The 14561-nt window shown below is 41.9% G+C and overlaps 1 protein-coding gene across 1 annotated transcript in view; it reads right to left on the minus strand.

Annotated features, from left to right (window-relative positions):
• Positions 1-1788: 1788 nt before the first annotated feature.
• poln (polymerase (DNA directed) nu) overlaps positions 1789-14561 on the minus strand; it is a 56525-nt gene continuing 43752 nt past the window's right edge. The window contains exons 21-27 of the mRNA XM_034205228.1: positions 13033-13115; positions 8107-8238; positions 4045-4155; positions 3857-3935; positions 3358-3425; positions 2794-2855; positions 1789-2290 (exon numbers count right to left, since the gene is read on the minus strand). Coding sequence (XP_034061119.1) covers positions 2207-2290; positions 2794-2855; positions 3358-3425; positions 3857-3935; positions 4045-4155; positions 8107-8238; positions 13033-13115 — 619 coding nt within the window. The 3' untranslated portion in view covers positions 1789-2206. The remainder of the gene's footprint in view (positions 2291-2793; positions 2856-3357; positions 3426-3856; positions 3936-4044; positions 4156-8106; positions 8239-13032; positions 13116-14561) is intronic.

Below are 14561 nucleotides of genomic sequence, written 5' to 3' on the forward strand. Positions count from 1 at the left end.
TACTTAAAGGTCCCATGGCATGGCCATTTCTACTGATCATAATTCCATTGTTGAGGTCTACTAGAATAGATTCATATTGTTCAATGTTCCAAACTCACATTGGTTTCTCATACAGCATCTCTGTATAGTATGTGTATTCACTCTCTGTCCTAAACGGCTTGTTGGAGCTCCTGCCCCCCCCCCCCCCCTGTGAGCCCAATGTGATTGGTCGGGACGTTGGAAGGCTCGCTGCTCAGTGAGCTGGCTTACTGGTGTGGTTTCCGGGTCGGCGAGACAGCGCGAAACTCATCCTGAGCACACACAAACACTCACAGCCGAAGTAAAAACAATAAGTGTGGCTTGATATTGAGTAAGAACAAGGTTTATAAACGCTGTGAGAATGGAGAGCATTTCTCCGCCATCCCAACTCGTCTATTACCAACCAGGGGACTCCCTGTTAGTTGAACATTTACGCTAAAGGTCCCCACCCCTCCTGGTGTGTGAGGAGCTCCGCGGATTGGTCCATTTTGGTTCCGGGAACCGCATGACGTCACACTTTGTTGATTTATAATAATAAGCTTTATTTGAAAAACACTTTCCAGCTGAAAGTGCTTTAACACGGCACATATGTTATATTTTGTTTTAATAATCGCATAGTATATTCAAAAAAGTAGAGGAGTAAAAACTGCAACAGTTCTAATAGCATCTGAATTGTAGGAAAAAGTCAAAAATTATTCGTTTTTGTTTAAACTCCATATTTTCTTTGAGCACCACTTCCTCTAGAATTTGCACAAACAAGTCTCACTCAAGCCATCTAAAAGGGAGGGAGGGGGGGTGCACCCTTAAACCACAGAACAATGAGAGAGGGGCAGATTTCCATAACACTGTCTGCTTCTCTGGCTCTGTGCTGCTCATACTGACCCGGTGAGAAAAAGCTTCCTTCACATCGGCACACGGACAACACATTCCTGTCAGTGGCTTCCACAAAGTGCGGCTGAAAAATAAAAAGACCTGGAAGACTGTGAATACATGAGAACTGTGGGCGGATCCTTTGAAAACGTTGACGACTCTTTAAATTAATGAGGTGATCATTTAAATACGTAATAGGGTTGAGGCTTTGTTACACATGTCACAAGGTGCCTGAAACGGCCGTGACACATTTTGTAGTCCTAAAGGGTCTTAATTGGACGGATAAAAGGGGCCGAAAGAGCCCTCTTAGGGGGCTGCCAAAGACAAGGAAACTCGGTCAGTGTGCCTGGAAGCTGGTGACATGAGAGCATTTGTGGAATGTGTGTATCTGTGTGTGAGCTAAAAATGAGAAATGAGATCATCTGTTTTGAATCAGCTGAATGCTACTTAACACAAAAAAAAAAAAGCTTATTATTGGAGAAAGCGACCCTGATCTCAATGGGATTAAAACACTAGAATATCCGCTACATGACTTTCTATAAATTCATTTTTCACTCTTGGAATTCCTCTCTTTAATCATTTATTGCCAATAAAGGTTGAAAGGATTATTGAAAGGGGGATATTAATTAAACTCATTTGTAATTCAATTCAAGCTTATTATGCTGCTTTAATTGTGCTACGACTCGGCTATTAAGAGCATCAGCTCTAAAAATGCTTTCGAATGTAACATGCAAATGATTGTGAGGAATTCATTGAGCATTAGCGCCGAGTGTTTGTAAAAGAAACCTGCAGAAGGAAACTGGAGGAGAAAAATCACTGGGTTCCTGACTTCCTGTCAGAGTGAAGCAATGTTTATTCAACACTTTGAAAGCATTACAATAATAAATACAAGGACGTTTTCACAGTACAGAACACAGTACACTATTAAACATTATATTAATAACCATTTTATGAACTAATAAATATCAGGCACTCTCAAACGTAGGGATTCACCTTGGCAACAAGCGTCGGGCTGAATAAGAGAGTGTGAAAACAGGACGGAGGATGGAGGAGAGCAATCCAGTCTCCTACCGTTGCCCCCGGATACGGATAGAGTGAAAGCAAGAACTGGGAGCAGGAAAGAGCTGCAGCTGCCTGGTTTCCATAGCGATGTGGACGCAGGACAAGCAAAAAAGATTAGGAGAGAGACATGGAGCAAGAAACTGGGGAGGCAAATGTAACAAGAGGGGAAGGGAGCAGTGCAAGAAAAGTATATCTTTTTTGTTTAAGGGGGAGTGGTGATAGAAGCATTAAGGTAGTAAAAAAGGGGTTGGGGGTCTCAAAGAGAAGCAGAGGGAGACACGATGAGCTCAGACATGGATCCCCACGACTTTCCGCTGGAGACTGCCACCTTCAGGGGGACCTGGAAAACAAACACACACATACTCTAAATATAAGACATGGGAAAGGTGCCAGTGTGTCGATGTACACGTGCAGATGTCGGTCACAGTGACCTACATTGATTTAGACTCACCTAATTATTCTTATGGAAGATCAGCCAATAATACAGAGGCACATTTTTAAATCACTAATGCAAATGAAAGCTATCATTTATAGAAAATCCTATAGAAATTGATTTAAATACAGATGAATTACCCTGTGGCTTCTTGCGTAGTCCACTGATGTTTTATTGTAAAAGCAGTCAGGATTTTTGATGTAACCGGTAGGTTGAAGGACGAGAATATTCCATGTTGTACTTAAGAAAGTTGTGTTTCAATCACCATACTTAAACATTGTCCTCGAAATAGGTACGTGGCCTAATTGCAGTCTTTTTTTGATGTGTTACACAGCAAATAATTCAAAAGACACAATAAATGACACTATAATAACAGCGAATGATTGTAATGTCATGTTCCACTGTCTCACCTTAAGATGGACTCCTAGATGGTCGATGTGCTGCAGGGACTCCATGGTGCTCTTCACCAGACCTGCACACAAAACAACACGTAGTAGACACATGTATAAATGACTTCAACAGTGACCATAGCTGTTGCATTGTGGGTAATGTAGGCACAGAAAGAAGATTTCATTAAAAAAATGCTACATCAATTGACTTTTAATAAATAAACTAACTAATAAAGGACTGGATTACCTAAAGCCAGTTGAGTAGCACTTGAAATGTTTGGCTCTATGAAACCTGATGTACTTATATGATTCTGTTTTCTTCAAGGTTGTGTCTTCCTGGTCGAATGTACTTATTGTAAGTCGCTTTGGACAAAAGCGTCAGCTAAATGCAATGTAATGTAATGTAATTAATAACGTGGTGGATCTCTCTTTAAACTGTTACATTGACGTATGTATCTACCAAAACAAGCTTGTATGTCCAAAACAAACCTATATTCCTCACTGTACACCAATTTGGCTTCATATGTGCAGTATATAACTGTAGGATACATTTGAAATGTTTGATATAATAAGTTATTTATTCACCTGCAAACTGTTCCACCTGGGATTCCTCCACTTCGTACAGAAGCTCATCGTGGAGCTGTGCTACCAGCCTACAGGTACAGACACAAAGTAAATCAACACAACAATTACTTCAACTATTACTAATAATGAGGCCTCTTCATCAACATACCACCGTGAGGGCTTCAAGTAAGTCCCCTAATTTGCATCCAGCCCATTTAATTCTTGGCTCCAAGTGTGTTTACTCTGGCTCAGTGTTTGGCGTGTAACAGCAGTCACTTGAGCAAACGCTACAAATTAAATTGGCTGGTAAAATAGTGGATGTTGTTTATGTGTTTTGGCGTGAGAGACCCAGTCAGTTGTTCTTCATTAAAATAGGACTTAGCGTATCCAGAACAGTGACTACAGTGTGAATAGCCAGTGTTTACTTTGTTGCCGTAGTCAAGGCGACATGCTAGATATGACATGTTGGTGATGACTCGTAATGCAAGCGTCTTCAGCCAGCTTGTTAAGGTGTTAGTACCTGGCGGAGAGCGAGCTGGAGGAGGACACCAGGTTGAAGATTCGGATCATGGCCATCTTACAGAGATCAGCAGCAGAACCTGCAAAAAAACACATACAAAATATCAAACTCTTATCTGTGGTGAAGGGTTAGTCAGGCAGGTAAACATAATAGTGTTCAAACAAGCTGACACCTGTCAATCATCCTACCTTGGACCACAAAGTTGACAGCCTGCCTCTCAGCCTGCATCCGGATACCCCAATCCGGGGAGTTTATGTTAGCGAGGGTCCGCCGACGACCCATGATGGAGAGAACGTAACCTAATCAAAGACAAACATTTAAAGTGTATTATTAATTCATAGTCATTATTCTGAGCACATTTAATCCAATTTAAATCAAGATTGAGAAACTCCATCCTTGAGGGCTGCTCCTCTCACACAGCGAAGCTTCAATTTGTGTTTATTATATTATTCACATTCAATGTAGCAGCTGCTTCTCCCTCATGATTCACTGTGAGGAGAAATCACCACTTAACTCTGAAGTAGTGAGCATACTACTGTAAATACAAATGAGAACATATCACGTAGGTCTGCTCGCCAACACATTTTAGAGATATTTTTCAAATCCACATGTTTCGTACCAGGTTCACCAGAATTCATCCCACTACTTGTTCTTAATTCATGGATGTGTACTTACTTGATTTTCTTTTATCGATGTGTGCTTGCCTCTTTATTTATGATGCGAGTCTCTTGATTTTATTTGTGCTTATATCTACACCGCTTTGGGACCAATAAATGATGACGATCGAATTAAAGAATAATAAGTGACCTCCAGTTACCTCCTCCACCCAATTGTCCCCCCGTGTTCGAGGGCTGTGTTGCGTATTAAACGAGAAACAAAGAGTTATTCGGTAAATATTCTTGGCTCCAAGTGTGTTTACTAAAAACCTGCTCGGGTAGATGCAAAGAGATTTAAAGACAACTGTTTCATGAAAAGTTATTTGTTGATGCAGCATTATAGGTGGTAACCACACACACACACACACACGCGCACACACACCCCGTACAGTCCCACAAACACACTTTGGAAAGCAACATTCCAAACATGCACACATTATCAAATGAAGGTATGCAAAACACACACACACACACACACTTACAAACACAGTGGACCAGTACATTCCACCAGCTGGACAATGGAGCGGGCTTTAGGACTAAATCCCTCTAGTATCCCTTACTATGAGGAACGCCACAAAGCCTGAATGAGTCTCTTCCCAGAACACACACACATTCATGCTCACAGACATAGATGCATAGGAAATGAACGCACAACAGTTGTAGAAACAAACACAAACCCCCCCCCCCCCCCCCCTCACTGCGACCCATGACACGTGCGTGTGACCTTTTGTCCCCAGGAATGTGACCCCTGTCCTGGGGCCCGATGACAAGTGCACTTTGTGTCGTGTTGATCCTGCGGACAGGTATGTGACTCACAGAGGAATGTATGTGCTTTTCAAACAGCAGTGGCTTTTTCTGTCAGTGACACTGTGGTGTAAAGGCTCAGTGCTTTTCAAGTTCAAACTGTGTGTGTAGAGATAGTGGAATATAAGCTGTAGAAACTTGGATGGAGAGACAATCAATTGGGACATTAAAAAACGTTTGTGGTGTTTTCCTAATTGTTTCAATCATCAAAACTAATCAAATAAAAACCTTTTTTAAACCAATCAGGGTTAGGCAATATCTAAATCAAAATGGGATGACAGTTTGGCTTCCAGTTTCCAGATGTTTATTTAAATATGTTTAAACACTTGATATTTGTACAGGTGGTTGACAATACACTGACATATCATCACCTTTTTAGGTTGAAATGGTGAATTTGTTGGTAAAAATGTGCTTATTTATTTATTTGCTCTGCTTTGGTCTCCACCAACTCCTGGTTCTTAATTTCTAAATTCTATTATATAAAAGTAATTCTTAATTTGTATTCATCTTGAGATTTGAGAAACGTATTCATTGGTTCTGTCATGTGGACTTTTATATGTTTTCCTAATGAACTGGAAAAAACCGCTCTCTTCTCTTCAGCGGTGTGTCTGGTGTTTGAGCTGTCCGCATAGATCAGTGCTGCTGCCATCTGTAGAGACCATACTACTCCATGACAGAACTACAGCAGAACTCAGCCTGCCAGCCCCGCCATGTGCCGTTGACATATCTACATGTTCATGAACAACTTGATGTGTGAGTGAGTTCACGTCTGTGCATTGCGTATCTACGCAGATCTAGGCTTCCCTGTCTGCTGTGGCCTTCAGAAGACTTTTTCATCGGTGTGATTCTCCGTTGTTTAAAAAAAAAAGAATACAAAAATCCTTCTTGCCTTGTCTTTTTTTACGTCAGGCATTCTTTACAAGTGAAGGTACTGCATTCATCCCAAGAGCTTTGATGAAATGTGCATGACGTTAAGAACTAGGGGACAGGCTTAGCCAGAGGCTTCATCTCATTGCAATATCAAGGACAGCGAGTCTTGGCGATTCATAAAAGCAATGTCAGCTATGGCTATGAAGTTATTTATTGTAGTTTATATAATCAAAAACGGTCCTGTTTTAGTCCTTATCTTTGTCCCATTTCCTTTTTGTGTAACATTTCTGTACTTCTTCTTGGGTTCCATCGTCTTATCTTCGCCCCCTGCTGTTACACCCACACTGATCCTGACCTCACCAGCTCTCGTTGTCCTTTCAGATACTTTTCCAGCAAATGACCGTAGCTGAGGCGGCACTGCCCGACCCGTCTCTGCTCAGTATGAAGAAAAGAGTTGCTGAATCAGATCTGTAATCTCAGAGAGGTGCAGAGCCCAGGCGAGTACTAATCCCTGCTCCCTGAGTCACTGCCAGGGGAAAGTGTATGCTTCCTCCCAGCCAACACAGGTTAAAGGGGACTACTTTATCGATCAGCTACTGTACATTTCTGCTGCGGCATGAGGGGGGGGGTGAAAAGGAAGAGATATATGAAAACAGTAATTGGATGAGGGAGAGTAAAGGCAGACAGACAGACTGAAGGACAGCGAGCAAAGAGTGTGGGACAAGCCAGGCAGATCAATCCAGTAGCCGTCTCCAAACGGGAGGATCACCATGGTGATGAGCTAAATTAGAGCCAACTGTGTTGCGCAACAAGGCTTCCATGGTGATCTGTACGCAGCATTTTGGGAGAATAAGTCCATTAAGCAGGAGCAGACATAGGACAAAGAGTTGGTTGTCTCACCGGTGATAGGTTGCCGTGGGTGATAAAGTACATGTCTGTTTTTGGTGACGCTCCCGACTGAAAAACATCTAAATCTAGACGTTAACTACAAAACAAAGTTATATGGCAACACTTAGTGATGTCAATCGATTAAGAACAACCTGCGTTAAGACAATAATAATCTGCGGTGAATCATCATTTATCACAAGTTTGAAATACTAGTATTTACTTTCATTATGTGGGGGATATAAACTTGCCATTTCACTGGAATGAACAGTTAACGTCTGCACTTGAATTGCAGGAGGAGGTTGGGGTGAAACTTGGTAATGCGATTAATTTGCGTAAATTTTTTCAAGAAGAATGGTGATTGTAATGGGTTGAGGTTGAAAGCCTTACTTATTATTCAAGATGAAATGACCTATTTTACGATGCAGAAACAGACTGAGAAGACATTGGGCTCGTGTACCGAGCGCAATGAGGGTTAGAGTGCAGACTTTACACTATTTTCTGTGAGCATCTTTGAGTCTCAGGTGTGCTGTGTTGGCAGTTCAGTCAGAATATAAATAGAGTGTCCCGTCTGAACCGTCAGCCTTGCCCCCCTAGCCCCCCCCATCCACCTCAAGTATTGACCCATGGCAGTTTGTCTCTTTCCTGCCAATGCAAGCACATCTTCCTCGCGCAAACTAATCCACAGAGAGTGTGTGCGTGTGTGTGTGTGTGCGTGTGTGTGTGTACCCATAAAAACATCAAACTACATGTGCAGGCCCTTACAGTGACACACGCACATTGTTTGTTATAATCCTGGTGTCATTCGCTTTACATTAACCCCTAATTTCTCTCGTGTTAACTGTGATTCTGACTATAATCTTTAATCCTATGAATACACAATTTACTATTGAACTCTGGGAAGCAGTTCTCATACAGTATGCAACACATTTTCGCCAATATCTTTCCTATTAGGAGCATTAACACTCAATATAACCTTTTTAAGAGTTAATTATTCTTATGGGAGACACAATGGGAATGTGATTGGACACAGACCTCGTTTGTGGCACAGCTGGATGGTCCTCTGGATGAAGGTCTGCACTTCTCTGTAGCTCTGCAGGAAACTGTCTTGGAATCGGCTGGCCTTCTCAGCGCTCACCCCGAGGATCCCAGACAGACGCTCACGACCTGCAAGGATCAACATATATATATAAATATAAGTTAGTCAAGCTTATATTCACCTATGCGCAATAGCATCAGGTATTAAGACATTAATACCATACAGATAACATGAACAGTATGATTACGTTTTATTTTTAGCCTTAATTATTCATTTTGTACTTGATTATATCTTTTTATACATTCTTCACAAAGTGTTATTGTCACTAGGGTTACTACGGCTTGCTAAACAGTTGGCAATATCTGCTGTACGCTAAAGGCTAAAGGAATAGTGTTCATTTGGGATTCATTTGACAAAACCTTTGGAAGTGACTGCACCTGGCATAAAACCCCTCAAAACACAGCCATGTGTTGTCCTTATTCTTTATTGTTAACACTGGTTTAACACTTAAACATGAGATATTAGATGTTACTAAGTGAGCCTAAGAGGGGCTGGTAGGCCAATTTATTCCCCCCTATTTTGATTCTTTGTAATAAGATAAGCTAGCTTGTTGCTCATGGTAGCTTTTTATTTTCTGTACAGACATGAGTGGGCATGTATCTTCACATCTAACTCTAAGGCAGTCCAGTATGACTTCCCAAAATGTCATTCCTTTGATATCATTACTCTGTGATGACCTGCATTGCGAGTGACCTTACTGCTGGAGACCTTGAGCTGACAACAAAGTCAGTCAAGTCAATGAATGGAGCAAACTTCAACTTTATCATGGCTGATTGGAAGAGTGTAAAACGAGATCAGACGACTGACTCGATCAAGGGGTGAAAGAAATAGAGAAAAAAAGTAGATCCAAAAGAAGGGTAGTAAAGGACAAGATAAAAGAGGGTGGGGGAAAGGATCAGGGGAAGACTGCAAGAGACGTATGTGTGTGTGTGTGTGTGTGTGTGTGTGTGTGTGTGTGTGTGTGTGTGTGTGTGTGTGTGTGTGTGTGTGTGTGTGTGTGTGCGTGTGTGTGTGTGTGTGTGTGTGTGTGTGTTCTTTCCCCGGTAGTGTTGAAGCGTACTGACTGTAACAGGAATAATGGCCTCAAAGGTGAAGCACAGTTTGATGGTGCGAGAGCTAATGGCTGTGACAGTTAGTGTGTGTGTGTGTGTGTGTTAATGTGTGAAGGTCAGCAGAAGGACAGTAGTTTTACTTTAACATAGAACAAAAATGACAAGTTTAAAGAGTTCTCGAGACTATGGACTTTATTAGACTAATTGGATATTTTTCTCACGTAGTCGCAGCTTACGTTTTGTACAAATGTCACAGTTTCACATTTTATAATGGGTGTGTATGGGAGAGCTCGTTAAGACTTAGAATGGGTGACATCACGGCTAGAGGGGAGAGGAGCTGTAAAATCTGAAGAGCTTTTTTTCCAACTATTGCTCGGCTGGCCACAATTTTCACTCTTCATACATAATTTGGTGATCCAAATGTAGGGACATTTGTCACGGTCGCACCGATATGCTCATTTGATCAAACGGACACATATAGCAAACACGAGTCATCTGGTATCCGAAATACTCTGGGGAGGATATTTAGCTGATTGGAGTTGAAGCAATAGTGCAGCACAATATTGTCAATATATTCTCTGGCAGGCTGTCTGTCGTTCACTGGCAGGGCGTTGCCGTGGAAACACTTTGATCTTTGAACACACCTGTCGGTCGTTAATTAAATAGATGTTCAGAAACGATGCAGGAATGTGGTACAAGAATCCAAAAATGTAATAGATAAACAGTTAAAATAGTCAGCTAAATGTGAGCTAAAATTAATGGATATTCTTTGTTGTACCTTAACAACACAACTAATGCTATTAATACTTACTCAGCGGGGGTAATGTTAGCATCGGGAGTCAACATTTCTCGGAATGTCAAATACATTTGACCCATATATCAACCTAACATCCGTCAAAACTGATGATAGGTTGACGTTTAATTCTTATTTCTAGATGTTGATTTAGTGAATTAGTTTTGAGCAATGATAACTTGGAAAGTGGGAATGTCTCCAGATTCATTAACAGCGGCTTCATTTTTGAAGATGACAACTTCAAAATGTATTCGCTTTGGCATATCTGTCGGTGTTGCTTAACCGATCCCTTCTAGCAACGTGGCTGAGTTTAATATGTACATACTTCATGCAACCGGGACAGTGAGCGACAATGAGGGTGATTAGTAGATGCCGGCGAGCACTCCATATGTCATTTGTTCTTGCTGCACGAGGTGAGTTCAGGGAGTGACCTTTAACCTTCATTACTGAAGCTCCCTGAACTCCTTTGGCCGTACCCCCATTAATCTCAGTTAGCCCCTTTTCTACTTCCACTACTACTGCAGCCCTCTTAATAGTTCTTCACTTTTTCTGCACTCTGTCTTCTAAACGAAACATCGACTTCTTCAAAAAGGCAGCTGATTTGTTTGTTTAAAGGCGGTAATTTGAAGATTTACGGTACAGAGATTTCTACTGAAATGATGACACTAACTGACTAGCCCAGACCGGTCCTGTTTTGTAAGGCCACTTGAACTTCAAGAGACGATAGGTTGTCACTGTAGCGCCTCAAACATGAAATGGCGGAACTTTGAGCTGCTTAGAGGACTTATCAATTTGGCAAGAAATATCTGTTGTGAGGCAAATCCAAAGAAGAGACAAACATTGCGGCAGCTTTATGATGGTGGAAACCAACAAACCTTCAGAATGCCGTCACATGTTTAACCTGGGTGTTGTTTGCTATAATCTTGCTAAAACTGAACTATGCAAGCTATAGTTTATTCAAAGTGTACAAATGCTTTCCCTGCTTTTTTAAGTTGGGTTTCTTTTGAAATCTTTAATAATTGATGACCATAAACTTGGATTGTATGGACTTAATAGATGAAGGCGAAATTGTAGTTCCTATTTAATTGGAGCATGTTGCTTCTTTAAGCATTTTTAAAAGGTCACTGAAGTCTTAACCTGAATCTGTTAACAAGATGTAACAAATTAAGAACTTAAAGGTGGGGTAGGTAATTTTGGAGAAACCAGCTCGAGTGCGCTAGAATTTGAAAATACACAGCCGGAAGAAATCTGCCACTTCCTTCAGACTTCCTCACAGAGCCCCTCCTCCAAAGCACACAAACGCGCACACGACCAATGAGGGCACGAGATAAGTTTGTGCACAGATGGAAGGCTGACAGGCAGGTAGGCCATCCAGTTACTTTAGCCGGGCCGGCTCAGATGATTGGTCGTGCTTTTTACAGCGCTACGGCTTCCACAGATGAATTTTTTTTATGTATTTATTGTCAAAGCATTTCATGTATTCATTGCTATCGGGATGTTTAGAGCATTCCATGGAATATAACAAAAAGTGTATCTGAAATAAATGACATACTCCACCTTGAAGCTAACCTTTCTTGTTTCTATTTCATCCTCTTTATGTTTCCACTGCGGTTTACACCTCCCTCTCTCTCACCTCCTTCATCACACCTTTTGGCCTTTTTTATTTGTTGATCCATTTGTGTGTGTGTGTGTGTGTGTGTGTCTGCGACTCTGCGTGCGTGTGCATGAGTCCATCACTCTGCCCCTCCTCCCTGTCCTGATTATTGTCTTGCCGGAGAAAGCTTCCCTTTTTAGTATTTGGTATCCATGGCAACGCATCCATCCACCAAGAGCTGTCTGTTGGTGCTGATCAGGAGCTCCTTCTCTTCCTCTCCTCATTCCTCTCACTCAGCCCCACCCCCCTCCTCCCCTTTCCCCTATGTTACCACGAACTCCACCACCCCCCCCCATTTTTGTTTCTTCTCCTCCTAAGCCAATATGTCTCAGCAATCGGCACCTCTTCAACATCTCCATACTTTCTCAGCATTGTTACCACTGACCTTAAGCTTTATGAATCGACCCTGCATGCACCCTATTCTGGTATAAGAGCAGTTTTGACAAAGCTGGGAAAACTCTTATTATACCAATACAGACTTTAGTCAGTGCACTGGCTTTTCCAAACCAGAGCAGAAGCTAGTTACGTGTTGTGTGGGCCTGTGGACAAAAGCTGCATCTCTAAATAAGCATTTCAATTGGCCCATGGCAGTAAAACCTGATGGAGAGTGCAGACTTCCAGTAAAACCTCTTTATCGAAAAGCGGAAGCACAAATGCTCATGTAAACACGGTCACGTTTATCAACATTTTAAATCCACTTCTAATGATTCGCTGGCCAAATGATCCATCCCACATCCACTGGTTTCTCTGAGTGTTCACAAGAGTGTGCACGTGTGTGTGAAGCAGAAATGGGCCACATGGGTGTATTATACATTCATTTCTCTCGCTCCCTTTTTCTATTTTTATCTTCACTATCTTCCCCCATCCCTGTCCGCGCAGGGGAATCAGGAATGTAAGCCATCGCAAGAAAGAAATGCTGTCGCAGCAGATATCATTTTGAGGGAAGACAAGGCAAATCTGGCACGAAATAACATCCTTGTGATAATGTAATCTCTCCCGTCCCCTCCTCCTCCTCTTCCAGTTTTGTCTCTAAATGATCTCCTCTGCTAATGCGTTTACCCTCTTCACACAATTAACCCTTTTAGCGCTGAACCGGCCGCTTAATGACAATTACAACCATTGTTTTGTCATTTTGCATTAATAGAGGTTAATTGTCAAGTTAATTGATGGATATCTGTATGTGTGTATATATTATTACCACCCACTGAGAGTATGCCTCTGTGTGTGTGTGTGTGTGTGTGTGTGTGTGTGTGTGTGTGTGTGTGTGTGTGTGTGTGTGTGTGTGTGTGTGTGTGTGTGTGTGTGTGTGTGTGTGTGTGTGTGTGTGTGTGTGTGTGTGTGTGTGTGTGTGTGTGGTGCTCACCTGCCCCGTAAACAACAGAGTAGACAATGCGTTTGGCGTGTTCCCGATCCTCAGAAGTCACCTCACCCTCACTCACCCCCTTCCTGAGTGACAGAGATAAACACATGGAGATATAGTGTATGATTCAATACTGCCAGGGTTTTGATATTGTTTAAGGGTAAACAAGATGGTGCAGAGATCTGTTCGATGTACTAACATCGGGTTCGAAACAGGCTCGGGACTATTTGCCGCATGTCATCCCCTCCGTCTCCCTGTTTCAACTCTGTCTATAAATTGATTATAACGATTTTCTGTCAAGATTATAACGATTTTTGGTCAGATTATAACGATTTTTGGTCCGATTATAACGATTTTTTGTAGACACTTTAGCTATGCTTTCTGGAATGAAATAGGAATAGGAACGATGGTGGAAATACAATCAATACAAGCAGACTGAGTAGGCATGTCTACACTAATTTCTTCGGATGTTAATCCACTCTGAAAGAAGGTTTAAGTACAAGGCAGAAAAGTGACTGAGAGGGAGGAGAAAAGTACAACAGAAAAATCGCTATAAGAACAAAAAGAAAGTGAAAAGAAAGCCTGTGAGATATGGAGGTTAAAAGGACATGAAGTAGAAGAAGACTAGAGGGACTTTAGAAAAGAACAGACAGACAGACAGTTATGTAATGTGACTTGTAGACTGCCGTCGTGCTGGGGTCAGACAGGGTGGGAGGACACTTCTGCACAGAGGCCTTTCTGGAGGGGAGCTGCCGCTGCCGATCAGTGTTCAGAGACATGAACTCTGAACAATTACAACTGCTGAGCTACGACACTCCAGCGATTCACAATGTATTGACATGTAGCCTCAGGATGAGACCTCCTAAACGTGAGGAAATTACGCTTTCAATTCCTCTGTCTGTTAAATGACAGGTTACGGTAAAACACAGGTGGTTACCTGTGTTTTACCGTGACCCCCAGTGGAGGACTCACAGGAAGGTATTTCCCTCCAAGGTGCTGCATCTGGTTGATGGGTATCAGTACTGGATTTCTACTGCCCCCTGCTGGAGAGGCATTACTGTAGAACAGTGCTTCTCAACGTGTGGTCCGCGGACCACTGGTGGTTCGTGAGCGCCCCCTAGTGGTCCGTGAGTATATTGGTAACATTTCACATTTGAAATTAATTAATTAATTTAAGTTTTCCGCACTCTCCCGGGAATATCTCCGCAAAGGAGCGAGCTTAAGTTTCACTTTCGATTGCATGATATAGCCCAGATAAACACCTTCATCACACATGTTGCCACTTGTTTGTACCATTTTCAGGCGATTTGCAAAAAACTATGTGTTTTTGGATATTTGTCGAGTTAGGTGGTCCGCGAGTGTTTTTTTATTGGTTAAGTGTCCTTGGTATGAAAAAGTTTGAGAAACACTGCTGTCGAATGATGTATTCTTAAACTGCCCACAGTTTTATTACATGCAGAAGTTTTAAATCACATGCCATAAAAGCTTGAATCAGTCGGACTAGTCTATGGTCTTTCAAGCTAAAAGATTTT

Source organism: Gymnodraco acuticeps, unplaced genomic scaffold, assembly GCF_902827175.1.
Source record: "Gymnodraco acuticeps unplaced genomic scaffold, fGymAcu1.1, whole genome shotgun sequence".
In the NCBI taxonomy this organism is placed as follows: Eukaryota; Metazoa; Chordata; class Actinopteri; order Perciformes; family Bathydraconidae; genus Gymnodraco; species Gymnodraco acuticeps.